We start from the raw sequence: 12,688 nt of genomic DNA, 5'->3' as shown, positions 1-12,688 counted from the left end.
GAACTTTTTCACCCAGAGGGTGGTTGGAGTCTGGAACTCACTGTCTGAAAGGGTTGTGGAGGCAGGAACCCTCACAACATTCAAGAAGCATTTGGATGAGCACTTGAAATGCCATAGCATACAAGGCTACGGACCAAATGCTGGAATATGGGATTAGAGTAGACAGGGCTGATGGCCGGCGCGGACACGATGGGCCGAAGGGCCTCTATCCGTGCTGTATGACTCTATGACTCTATGACTCTAAGGCAGATGCCTAGAATACATGCAGACAAAAACACAATATATTTAATCATAGTGGCAACCAGCCAGTCTCAAACACAATTGTGAAATAATTAGGCACCCCGCCTTTAAACAAACTTAATCACTGGAGGCTCGTTTAACATGAGATACGTGGGTCCAAGCTTTCTCCCCTTGGACTTTAACAGCTGCTGGAGTGGTTAGCAACACTTGGTAAGGTCCTTCCCACTTAGTGCCCAAAGGTTCTTTATGTATCTTCTTCACGTAAACCCAAACTCCTGGGATAATGTTGTGTCCTCCTTCTGGTGGATCTCCCCAAGCTGCCGATACCTGTCGGGAAACAGAACTAATAGCATTCGTTAGGTTCTGACAGTATTCTAATAAAGCATCACTCATTAAGTGACAATCAGCTTTTCGCAAATCAATGGTTCCTGGCAGTGACATGGGTCTCCCTGTTATAATTTCGAATGGACTCAGACCCGTGGTCCTATTTGGAGTTGCCCTAATACTGCACAGGACTATTGGTAGTGCCTGGGGCCATGGTGTTCCTTCCTGGTGATATTTGGCAAGTCGTTGTTTCAGAGTTTGATTCATTCGCTCCACTTGTCCTGATGATTGTGGGTGATAAGGACAGTGTAAATCCCAAGTAATGCCTAGTAACCTACCGACTTCTTGGCAGACCGCACCTGTGAAGTAGGTTCCCTGGTCAGAGTCAATGCTGGTCGGGACTCCCCATCGGGGAATATAATCTTTGCACAAGATCGTAGCAGTATGATTGGCCGTGGCTCTTCTGGTTGGGACAGCTTCTACCCATCTGGAGAATCTGTCGACAATGACTAAAACGTCGGTGTATCCTTGACATGGAGGGAGAGATATATAGTCCACCTGTAAATGCTGGAATGGTCCGGCAGGGGCAGGGGGCTTCAGTTGGGGCATTATTGTGATGGGTCCGGGATTATTTGTCTGACAGACCACACAGCGGTCTGCTACCAGCTGGGCGTGTTTTTTGAATCCCCAACCCCACCAACTTTTCTGAAACCTGGCTGTCATCTGTTGTGGAGCCAGGTGTCCCCATGAGTGGGTCCGTTGGGCTAAGAAGGGCATCAGTGCCTGTGGGGCGACTGGCTTGTCGGTATCTCTTTGTCTCCAGACGCCGTCTTCACATAGCTTAATTCCTGCCTCCATCCATGTCCATTTTTCCTCTTTAGAGCAATGGCCTTGCATTGTCCGTGGATCCTGTGTCAGACTGAGTGCTGCTAGTCTGCACATCTGTGGTGGTTCTTCTGGGGATTGTAAAGCTGCTTCTTTGGCTGCCTGATCAGCGAGGGCGTTTCCTTGTGCTTCTGTGGTATTTTCCTTTGTATGGGCTTTACATTTCAAGATAGATAATTCCTGGGGTAACCGTATGGCTTCGAGTGAATCTCGGACTTCTTTTCCATTTCGAACAGGTGTTCCTGCTGCCTCTTTTCCGCCATAATTGACCAAAGTCGTGAGCGACTCCAAAAGCGTAGCGTGAGTCGGTGTGGATATTAGCTGTTTGTCCTTCCACTACCCGACATGCTTCCGACAGGGCTCGCAACTCGGCCTGTTGGGCTGACGTTCCTGAGGGTAGGCAGCCTTTTGTCACCACCTCATGTAAGGTTGTAACGGCCCATCCTGCTTTTCTGGTGCCGTTGTCAACAAAGGAGGAACCATCTGTAAAAAGGATGAGGTCTGGATTGTGCAAAGGTTCTTCTGCTGCTAATGCTGCTTCTTCTGTTTCTTTTAACATCTCCACACAGTCATGCTCTTCTCCATATTCTCCTCCCTTTTGCTCCTCGGACAGCGGGAGCATAGTTGCGGGATTAACCGGGCTGGCCCGGACGATATGGAGGTTAGGAGCTTCCAAGACAGGGCTGATGGCTGGCGTGGACACGATGGGCCGAAGGGCCTCTATCCGTGCTGTATAACTCTATGACTCTATGACTCTATAAGACTGCTGTCCATTGGGTCCATCGAGCTGCTGTCACCTGAGACACTCTATTCTTAGAAAGCAAGGTGTGCACGGTGTGGGGACACTTGACTATCAGCTTTTGGTCGAGGACTAGTCCCGCAGTGGTCATTACCGCTTGACATGTAGCTTCCATAGCCCTTAGGCAACTTCCCCATCCGAGGGCTACCGCATCCAGTTTTGCCGAATAATAGCCAATAGGCCTTTGCCGATCCCCATGTTCTTGCGTCAGTATAGCTGTCATGTATCCTTCTTTCTCATGGACAAACAGGGTAAATGTCTTACCACTGTCGGGGATCCCCAGAGCCAGTGCCGAACACAAGGCCTTTTTCAGATTTGCGAAGGCCTCTTGCTGTTCTTTCGTGAGGGCAATGGCTTCCTTTGATGTCCGCTTCCCCTTTAAGAGGTCATTCAATGGCTGAGCAAGCTGTGTGTAGGAGTCGATCCAATTTCTGTTAAAGTTGCACAAACCCAAAAAGGACCTGAGTTCTTGGATAGTGGTGGGTTGTTTGGCAGCCCGAATGGCTGTGGTCCGGTCCTGGGTAAGTTCTCTCTCCTTTCGAAATCTTTTGCCCCAGGTACACAACCTCTTCTTGGGCTATTTGTGCTTTGTCGATGCTGGCCTTATGTCCTTTCAGGTGAAGGTGGTCCAGCATGGTACGTAGGTCCTGTTCGTGCTGTTCTTCCGTGTTGGAGGCTAACAGAATATCACCCACGTACTGGATAACCGTGGAGGGCATGGTAGGTAATTCTCGCAAATGGCTTTGTAAGGCCATGTGATATACCGTAGGGCTGTTGTGAAAACCCTGTGGTAGCCGGGTCCAGGTATACTGTTGCTGTTGGACGGTAAAGGCAAACCACGGTCGGACCTCAGGTGCCAATGGCACCGACCAAAATCCGTTGGCCATATCTATAACCGAGAAGCATTTATGTTCCGGTGTGAGGGCATTAAAAATGGTGGAGGGATCCGCGACCAACGGGGCCTTCTGATCAATACACTGGTTGGCTTTTCTATAATCAACAGTTAGGCACCATGTGCCGTTGGGTTTCCATACTGGCCATACCGGGCTATTGGACAAACTATGGGTTTTGACCAGCAGCACTCGCTCTTCCAGTTTTTGGATGACCGGTAAGATTCCTGCAATGGAGGTGGGATTAATGGGGTATTGTTTAGTGCACGGGGGGGTGATCCCGGTAAATGAGGCGGGTTCCATCTGGAGTAGGCCACATATCGGGTGTTCTTTCCACTCCTCTTTCTTCAAAAGTCTAATAGTCCATGTCACCCGACCATCCTTGAAATGCAACAAGGAATCCAGTTGAGTCAGAACATCCATTCCCAAAAGGGCTTGGTCCACCGGGCCTATCCAGACCGATGTTGTTGATTCGTGTGGCCCAAGTCCAATGAGCACAGGTCGTGTTCTTTTGATTACCAAACCGTGACCCCCAGCCCCATGGGCTGTTCGTGTCCTTCCATCCAGGGATAAAGATTTTCCGTAGCATAGAGGTAAACATGTTAATTCTGCTCCCGTATCCAGGAGACAGTCTATATCCTGATCGCCCACCCTCATGGTTATATATATCCCATCTCCTCTGTTGTATCAATGCCAGGAGGGGTGCTGAGAGGGTGAGGGCGGGCTCTTCTAGTTTTTTATCACGGGTACTTTGAGTAACTCCTCTTGTTGCTCATGTGTGGGCTGCTTAAATCTCTGCAAGAGGTCGTCACCATCTGATGATGGGCCGGGCTTCCGATTTGGATGGTATCCCCGCCGTCCTTTCCCTTGTTGTTTTGCCCCTGCACGTTTTGGCCCAATGACCTTCCTTTCCACAGTAGTGGCACTTTCCAGGTTTTCTTCCTAACCCCAGTACATCCTTGACTAGATCCTTGGGTCTTCGATCCATCGCCTGCAGGATTCGGACTTTAGCTCCCATGTCCCTGTCTAGTTGGTTGCACTTATCTACTATCACTGCGTACTTTGTTCCTGGGCCCTCCCACTCCGGGAGAGTAATTTTCAGCATCTTTGACAATTCCAGTTTTAGACCGGCGACAAAGGCAGCCTTCAAGGGTCCAAGGTTGCTATCATCTATTCCCTCATGTCCACCCTCGGTGTTCATTGCCGAGTATTCCAACCAGACAGTTTTAAATCGTTCATCGTACTCTAGCACTTCTTCCGTCCCTTTCTGCTGACAGGCTGTAATCTTTCCCCAATCCGTTTTTGCAGGGCTGAATACCTGTAACCAATGTTTGATCACGGCCCATCCGGCGGCCAAGTTTTGTTCGTCGTCGCCAAGAGCATCTCCCACCTTCTTATCCAGTTTCTTTCCCTCCGGTCTGGGTACCATCACGGTCAGAATTTGGACCCCATCCCATGGGTGGAGATGGTAAATGCCTTTTAGATGTTCCAGCTGTCCCCATGTCTTCATCCCCCCTCTTGGGGTGTGGCAGTTCTTTCAACCACTTATCAATTTTTTCTGGGTCCACCGGGTCGTAATATTGATTTTGGGCGTATTGGTTCGTTTTTATCTTTACACCATTCCTGGTGGTCTTTTCTTCAGATTTAATCTTAACTTGCTTTTTCTTCAGCAGGGCTAGCCGCACCCGAGGAGGTTCCTCATTAGCACAACTTTCTCCACTAGAGTCGCTAAAGGACTCGGAATCTGTCTCTAACCCAGCTTCGCGCCTCTGTGCTTTCCTTTGTTCTTTGTCTATCTGACTCAGACTGGCATATCATGGCCAGGATCCAACACATTTTCCTTTGGATTCTTCTGAATGTACTAACGGTTTTTCATGCAACTGTTTTTCCAATTCCTTAATTTTAGTTTCTAACTTTTCTGATTTAACTTTTTCCTTTTTCAACTGTTCATAAATCGCATCTTTTTGTTCTTTTGCATTGGTCAAATCACGGTTATGTTGGGAGTGCATCATCGTTTCACTTCGCTGTCGGATCTGGCCCGTGACTGCGAGGGACCAGCGGATTCGTTTTTTATCCTTCATACGGGTCGTTTCTCCCCAGACCCTTTTTATATCTTCCAAAGACCACCGTCCCTTGGAGGGACCATATTTTTGTTCGATCTCGGTAAAGGTTTTGGTGAAGTCAAATTGTTGCTCTATATATTCTTTCAACTGTTGAAGAATTTCGCCTTCCGAAACCGTAGGTGGGGCCCGGCCGCCTTTAACAGTTGGAGGCAATTCTTTGCTCTTATCTTCTGCCATGGTACCGATTTCTTTACTGGGGTCTCGAGTCGTAGGCTTTTCAGCCGGGTCGGTAATTAGTTAAATAATACCACCGAATTCAGAGCTCGATATGGGACCTCGAGCCGTCTACCAACCGGAGAGGTTCAGAATCGCGTGGAGGAAAGACAAACTTAGACAACCGACCGCAGACTTTTTATAAAAGAGGAGTCCTCACCTCCGTAGGCCGATATAGGTCCGGTGTCCAGGGCTTAATCTTTTATTCCTTCAGCGATCCTACCGACTATGCCAAATTGTAAGATCTCATAAAAAGATTGAGAGTCCGGTGGTATGGTAATTTTAGGAGAACTTTATTACAGCACGTCAGTTATGGTGACAGACATCAACGAACTAACTGACAAACATTTTGAATACAGTGTTCTCCATACAGTTCAAATAAAACTGTTGGACTATAACCTGGTGTTGTAAGATTGCTTACATTTGTCCACCCCAGTCCATCACCGGCATCTCCACATCATGAAACACAAAAAGTCAACATACAGGTGCAGCAGGTAATCCGGAAGGCAAACGGAATATTGGCCTTTATTTCTAGGGGGATGGAGTATAAAAGCAGGGAAGTCATGCTACAACTGTACAGGGTGCTGGTGAGACCACACCTGGAGTACTGCGTACAGTTCTGGTGCCCTTATTTAAGGAAGGACATACTTGCATTGGAGGCAGTTCAGAGAAGGTTCACTCGGTTGATTCCGGGTATGGAAGGGTTGTCTTATGAGGAAAGATTGAACAGGTTGGGTCTATACTCATTGGAGTTTAGAAGAATGAGAGGAGATCTTATTAAAACATACAAGATTCTGAGGGGACTCGATAGGGGAGATGCTGAGAGGATGTTACGCCTCATGGGGGAATCTAAAACTAGGGGGCAGAGTCTCAGAATAAGGGGTCGCCCGTTTAAGACGGAAATGAGGAGAAATTTCTTCTCCCAGAGGGTCGTGAATCTTTGGAATTCTTTACCCCAAAAAGCTGTGGAGGCCGAGTCATTGAATACATTCAAGGCTGAGTTAGACAAATTTTTGATCAGCGAGGGAGTCAAAGGATATGGGGAAAGGGCGGGAAAGTGGAGTTAAGGTAAAAATCAGATCAGCCATGATCTCATTAAATGGGGGAGCAGGCTCGAGGGGCCGAATGGCCTACTCCTGCTCCGATCTCTTCTGGTCTTATGGTTTTATAACCCTCAGTCTCTCCTATCCCGACCCATCCCCCCAGTGATTCCGAATCTGCTCTTCCTTTTCCAAGGGGCACTGATTGCAGCCAACCCTTTAGTTCAGGGGCAGTGATCCCGCCTCGGAGTCAAAAGGTGCAGGGTCCCAACCCCACTCCAGACAGTCCCGGGGAGGGGAGACCGGAGCTCCAGACAGTCTCGGGGAGGGGAGACCGGAGCTCCAGACAGTCTCGGGGAGGGGAGACCGGAGCTCCAGACAGTCTCGGGGAGGGGAGACCAGAGCTCCAGACAGTCATAGAATCATAGAATCATAGAAGTTACAACATGGAAACAGGCCCTTCGGCCCAACATGTCCATGTCGCCCAGTTTATACCACTCAGCTAGTCCCAATTGCCTGCACTTGGCCCATATCCCTCGATACCCATCTTCCCCATGTAACTGTCCAAATGCTTTTTAAAAGACAAAATTGTACCCGCCTCTACTACTGCCTCTGGCAGCTCGTTCCAGACACTCACCACCCTTTGAGTGAAAAAATTGCCCCTCTGGATCCTTTTGTATCTCTCCCCTCTCACCTTAAATCTGTGCCCCCTCGTTATAGACTCCCCTACCTTTGGGAAAAGATTTTGACTATCGACCTTATCTATGCCCCTCATTATTTTATAGACTTCTATAAGATCACCCCTTAACCTCCTACTCTCCAGGGAATAAAGTCCCAGTCTGTCTAACCTCTCCCTGTAAGTCAAACCATCAAGTCCCGGTAGCATCCTAGTAAATCTTTTCTGCACTCTTTCTAGTTTAATAATATCCTTTCTATAATAGGGTGACCAGAACTGTACACAGTACTCCAAGTGTGGCCTCACCAATGCCCTGTACAACTTCAACAAGACATCCCAACTCCTGCATTCAATGTTCTGACCAATGAAACCAAGCATGCTGAATGCCTTCTTCACCACCCTATCCACCTGTGACTCCACTTTCAAGGAGCTATGAATCTGTACTCCTAGATCTCTTTGTTCTATAACTCTCCCCAACGCCCTACCATTAACGGAGTAGGTCCTGGCCCGATTCGATCTACCAAAATGCATCACCTCACATTTATCCAAATTAAACTCCATCTGCCATTCATCGGCCCACTGGCCCAATTTATCAAGATCCCGTTGCAATCCTAGATAACCTTTTTCACTGTCCACAATGCCACCAATCTTGGTGTCATCTGCAAACTTACTAACCATGCCTCCTAAATTCTCATCCAAATCATTAATATAAATAACAAATAACAGCGGACCCAGCACTGTCTGGAGCTCCTGGGGAGAGGAGACCGGAGCTCCAGACAGTCTCGGGGAGGGGAGACCGGAGCTCCAGACAGTCTCGGGGAGGGGAGACCAGAGCTCCAGACAGTCCCGGGGAGGGGAGACCGGAGCTCCAGACAGTCTCGGGGAGAGGAGACCAGAGCTCCAGACGGTCCCGGGGAGGGGAGACCGGAGCTCCAGACAGTCCCGGGGAGGGGAGACCGGAGCTCCAGACAGTCTCGGGGAGAGGAGACCAGAGCTCCAGACGGTCCCGGGGAGGGGAGACCGGAGCTCCAGACAGTCCCGGGGAGGGGAGACCGGAGCTCCAGACAGTCTCGGGGAGAGGAGACCAGAGCTCCAGACGGTCCCGGGGAGGGGAGACCGGAGCTCCAGACAGTCCCGGGGAGGGGAGACCGGAGCTCCAGACAGTCTCGGGGAGAGGAGACCAGAGCTCCAGACAGTCTCGGGGAGGGGAGACCAGAGCTCCAGACAGTCCCGGGGAGGGGAGACCGGAGCTCCAGACAGTCTCGGGGAGAGGAGACCAGAGCTCCAGACGGTCCCGGGGAGGGGAGACCGGAGCTCCAGACAGTCTCGGGGAGGGGAGACCGGAGCTCCAGACAGTCTCGGGGAGGGGAGACCGGAGCTCCAGACAGTCCCGGCTCTGAATGCTGGGCTGACATCCGATGATGGTGTTTAAGGTCTTCGTTGCACTCACTCCGTGTCTGCCCCCCTCCCGCTGGTTTCTGCTCCCCCCGTGTCTGCCCCCCGTGTCTGCCTCCCCGTGTCTGCCTCCCCCCCCCCCGTCTGCCTCCCCCCCCGCCGTCTGCCTCCCCCCCCCCCCGTCTGCCTCCCCCCCCGCCGTCTGCCTCCCCCCCCGCCGTCTGCCTCCCTCCCCGTGTCTGCCCCCCCCACCTCTGCCTCCTGTTTCTGCTCCCCCCCGTGTCTGCGCCCCCCCCCGTGTCTGCCCCCCCATGTCTGCCTCCTGTGTCTGCTCCCCCCGTGTCTGCCCCTCCCCCGTGTCTGACTCCATTTTCTCCCCGGCTAGGCGGAGGAATTTCACTCTCTGGTGCAGTCCTTCCTGGGTCACCTGACGGAGGCTGAGAGGAGACTGAAGAACGGAAACATCCCAGAGAAAGAGGAGGAACTGAAGACATTTCACCAACGACACAAGGTGGGTCCCGGCCGGGGGGAGGGGAGGGAGTCTGGGGGAGGGGCTGTGTGACGGGGAGGGGCTGTGTGGGGGGAGGGGGTGTGGGGGAGGGAGTGTGTGATGGGGAGGTGGTTTGGGGGAGGGGTTGGGTGTGTGTTGGGGGTGTGATGGACGGGACAGCGATGATGGGAATGGAAGGGTTGAGGGGAGACGAGGGGAGACGAGGGGAGACTAGGGGAGACGTGGAGTGAGGAGGGGAGACGCGGGGAGACGAGGAGAGACGCGGGGAGACGAGGGGAGACTAGGGGAGACGTGGAGTGAGTTGGGGAGACGAGGGGAGACGCAGGGAGACGAGGAGAGACGAGGGGAGACGCGGGGAGACGAGGGGAGACGCGGGGAGACGAGGGGAGACGAGGGGAGACGCGGGGAGACGAGGGGAGACGTGGAGAGAGTTGGGGAGACGAGGGGAGACGCAGGGAGACGAGGGGAGACGCGGGGAGACGAGGGGAGACGAGGGGAGACGAGGGGAGACGTGGAGAGAGTTGGGGAGACGCGGGGAGACGAGGGGAGACGAGGGGAGACGTGGAGTGAGTTGGGGAGACGAGGGGAGACGAGGAGAGACGCGGGGAGACGAGGGGAGACGCGGGGAGACGAGGGGAGAGTTGGGGAGAGTTGGGGAGACGTGGGGAGACGAGGGGAGACGCGGGGAGACGAGGGGAGACGCGGGGAGACGAGGGGAGCCGTGGAGTGAGTTGGGGAGACGAGGGGAGACGCGGGGAGACGAGGGGAGACGAGGGGAGACGTGGAGAGAGTTGGGGAGACGTGGGGAGACTAGGGGAGACGCGGGGAGACGAGGGGAGACGTGGAGTGAGTTGGGGAGACGAGGGGAGACGAGGAGAGACGCGGGGAGACGTGGAGTGAGTTGGGGAGACGAGGAGAGACGCGGGGAGACGAGGGGAGACGAGGGGAGACGCGGGGAGACGCGGGGAGACGAGGGGAGACGCGGGGAGACGAGGGGAGACGAGGGGAGACGCGGGGAGATGTGGGGAGATGTGGGGAGACGAGGGGAGACGTGGAGTGAGTTGGGGAGACGAGGAGAGACGCGGGGAGACGAGGGGAGACGCGGGGAGACGAGGGGAGACGAGGGGAGACGCGGGGAGACGTGGGGAGACGCGGGGAGACGAGGGGAGACGCGGGGAGACGAGGGGAGACGCGGGGAGACGAGGGGAGACGAGGGGAGATGTGGGGAGACGAGGGGAGACAAGGGGAGATGTGGGGAGATGTGGGGAGACGCGGGGAGACGTGGAGTGAGGAGGGGAGACGAGGGGAGACGCGGGGAGATGTGGGGAGACGAGGGGAGACGAGGGGAGATGTGGGGAGATGCGGGGAGACGCGGGGAGACGAGGGGAGACGTGGAGTGAGGAGGGGAGACGAGGGGAGACGCGGGGAGATGTGGGGAGACGAGGGGAGACGCGGGGAGACGAGGGGAGACGCGGGGAGACGAGGGGAGATGTGGGGAGACGAGGGGAGACGCGGGGAGATGTGGGGAGACGCGGGGAGATGTGGGGAGACGCGGGGAGATGTGGGGAGACGAGGGGAGACGAGGGGAGATGTGGGGAGACGAGGGGAGACGCGGGGAGATGTGGGGAGACGAGGGGAGACGCGGGGAGATGTGGGGAGACGAGGGGAGATGTGGGGAGACGAGGGGAGATGTGGGGAGATGTGGGGAGACGAGGGGAGACGCGGGGAGACGCGGGGAGATGTGGGGAGACGCGGGGAGACGAGGGGAGACGCGGGGAGACGTGGGGAGACGCGGGGAGACGCGGGGAGATGTGGGGAGACGCGGGGAGACGCGGGGAGATGTGGGGAGACGCGGGGAGACGAGGGGAGACGCGGGGAGATGTGGGGAGACGCGGGGAGACGAGGGGAGCAGGTTTAATGAAGAAAGGACTGGTTGAGGATTGAAGGAGTTCCCTGATTCCTGTCCCAGGAGCAGATGAAGAGCTTGGATTGTGAGCGTCTGGAGCTGGATTGCATCGTGTCGATGGGCGATGAGATCCTGTTGTCCTGTCACCCAGAGTCGGTCGTCACTCTCCAATCCTGGATCCGGGTGGTTCAGCATCGATGGGAAGAGGTGAGTCGGGTCGTGGGGCGAGATTAGAGATTGCAGGACGACAGGCACAGGAACCTCCGCAAACCCCTGACCCCACCTCGACCCCTGACCCCACCTCGACCCCTGACCCCACCTCGACCCCTGACCCCACCTTGACCCCTGACCCCACCTCGACCCCTGACCCCACCTTGACCCCTGACCCCACCTCGACCCCTGACCCCCCCCCCCGCTCTGTGCCCCTTGGAGGGAGTGCAGCGTAGGTTTACTAGAATGATACCCGGACTTCAAGGGTTAAATTACGAGGAGAGATTACACAAATTGGGGTTGTATTCTCTGGAGTTTCGAAGGTTAAGGGGTGATCTGATCGAAGTTTATAAGATATTAAGGGGAACGGATAGGGTGGATAGAGAGAAACTATTTCCGCTGGTTGGGGATTCTAGGAGTAGGGGGCACAGTCTAAAAATTAGAGACAGACCTTTCAGGAGTGAGATTAGAAAACATTTCTACACACAAAGGGTGGTAGAAGTTTGGAACTCTCTTCCGCAAACGGCAATTGATACGAGCTCAATTGCTAAATTTAAATCTGAGATAGATAGCTTTTTGGCAACCAAAGGTATGAAGGGATATGGGCCAAAGGCAGGTATATGGAGTTAGATCACAGATCAGCCATGATCTTATCAAATGGCGGAGCAGGCACAAGGGGCTGAATGGCCTACTCCTGTTCCTCTGTTCCTACGAGGGGCCGTTGTCCCGCTCCGGCTCCTATTTCTTATGTTCCTATGTTCTTCTCACACTTCACCTCACACTTCTTTTTTTTATATTTGTATCTCTTCTGTTTTTTTCTTTCTTCGGACTGTGGGCTTAGTAACTTATAGCATAAAACTAAATTTAAAAAAAAACTAAACTTAATTAATAAATTGAACAAAGCCAGTACTTGGTTCAACCTAAAAAATAATTTGATTGGCATTGAAGTAATCAATTGAATAAATAAATAAATTATGACAGGGCAGGAGATGTGTTGCAGCTGCAATATGTGGGAGATAACGGACAGTTTTGTCCAGGGTGACTACATCTGCAGTAAGTGTCTGCAGCTCGAGGAACTTCGGCTCCGAGTTGAGGGGCTGGAGTCTGAGCTGCAGACATTGCAAGGCATCAGGGAGGGAGAAAGTTACCCGGACACACTGATCCAGGGGGCAGTCACGCCCCTTCGACTAAATACTGTAGAATTGACACGTGGTCAGAGACGGGAGGGTGTGACTGCGAGTGAGGCAGGTACGGGGATCCAGGAGGGAGCATTGCAGGAGCCTCAGCCTCTGCACTTGTCCAATAGATACGAGGTTCTTGCAGCCCTTGTGGACGAGTGCAGGGACTGCAGGGAGGATGAGCAAACTGGCCAGGGCACCGTGGTTCAGGGGGCCATTCAAGTGGGGGGAGTAAACAGGAATGTGGTTGTAGTAGGCGACAGTATAGTTAGAGGGATAGACACTATTCTCTGCAGCC

General features: G+C 53.3%; 1 protein-coding gene across 1 annotated transcript in view; it reads left to right on the top strand.

Moving 5' to 3' along the window:
• macf1b (microtubule actin crosslinking factor 1b) overlaps positions 1–12,688 on the top strand; it is a gene marked incomplete at its 5' end in the record, with an annotated part of 275,059 nt that overhangs the window by 60,618 nt on the left and 201,753 nt on the right. Inside the window, 2 exons of the mRNA XM_067978314.1 lie at positions 8,971–9,096; positions 11,066–11,209. Of these exons, the coding sequence (XP_067834415.1) occupies positions 8,971–9,096; positions 11,066–11,209 (270 nt within the window). The remainder of the gene's footprint in view (positions 1–8,970; positions 9,097–11,065; positions 11,210–12,688) is intronic.

This window comes from Heptranchias perlo, unplaced genomic scaffold (assembly GCF_035084215.1).
Source record: "Heptranchias perlo isolate sHepPer1 unplaced genomic scaffold, sHepPer1.hap1 HAP1_SCAFFOLD_262, whole genome shotgun sequence".
NCBI classification, from domain to species: domain Eukaryota; kingdom Metazoa; phylum Chordata; class Chondrichthyes; order Hexanchiformes; family Hexanchidae; genus Heptranchias; species Heptranchias perlo.
The sequence above is the reverse complement of the archived record's forward strand: the minus strand, read 5'-3'. Positions and strand labels throughout refer to the sequence as shown.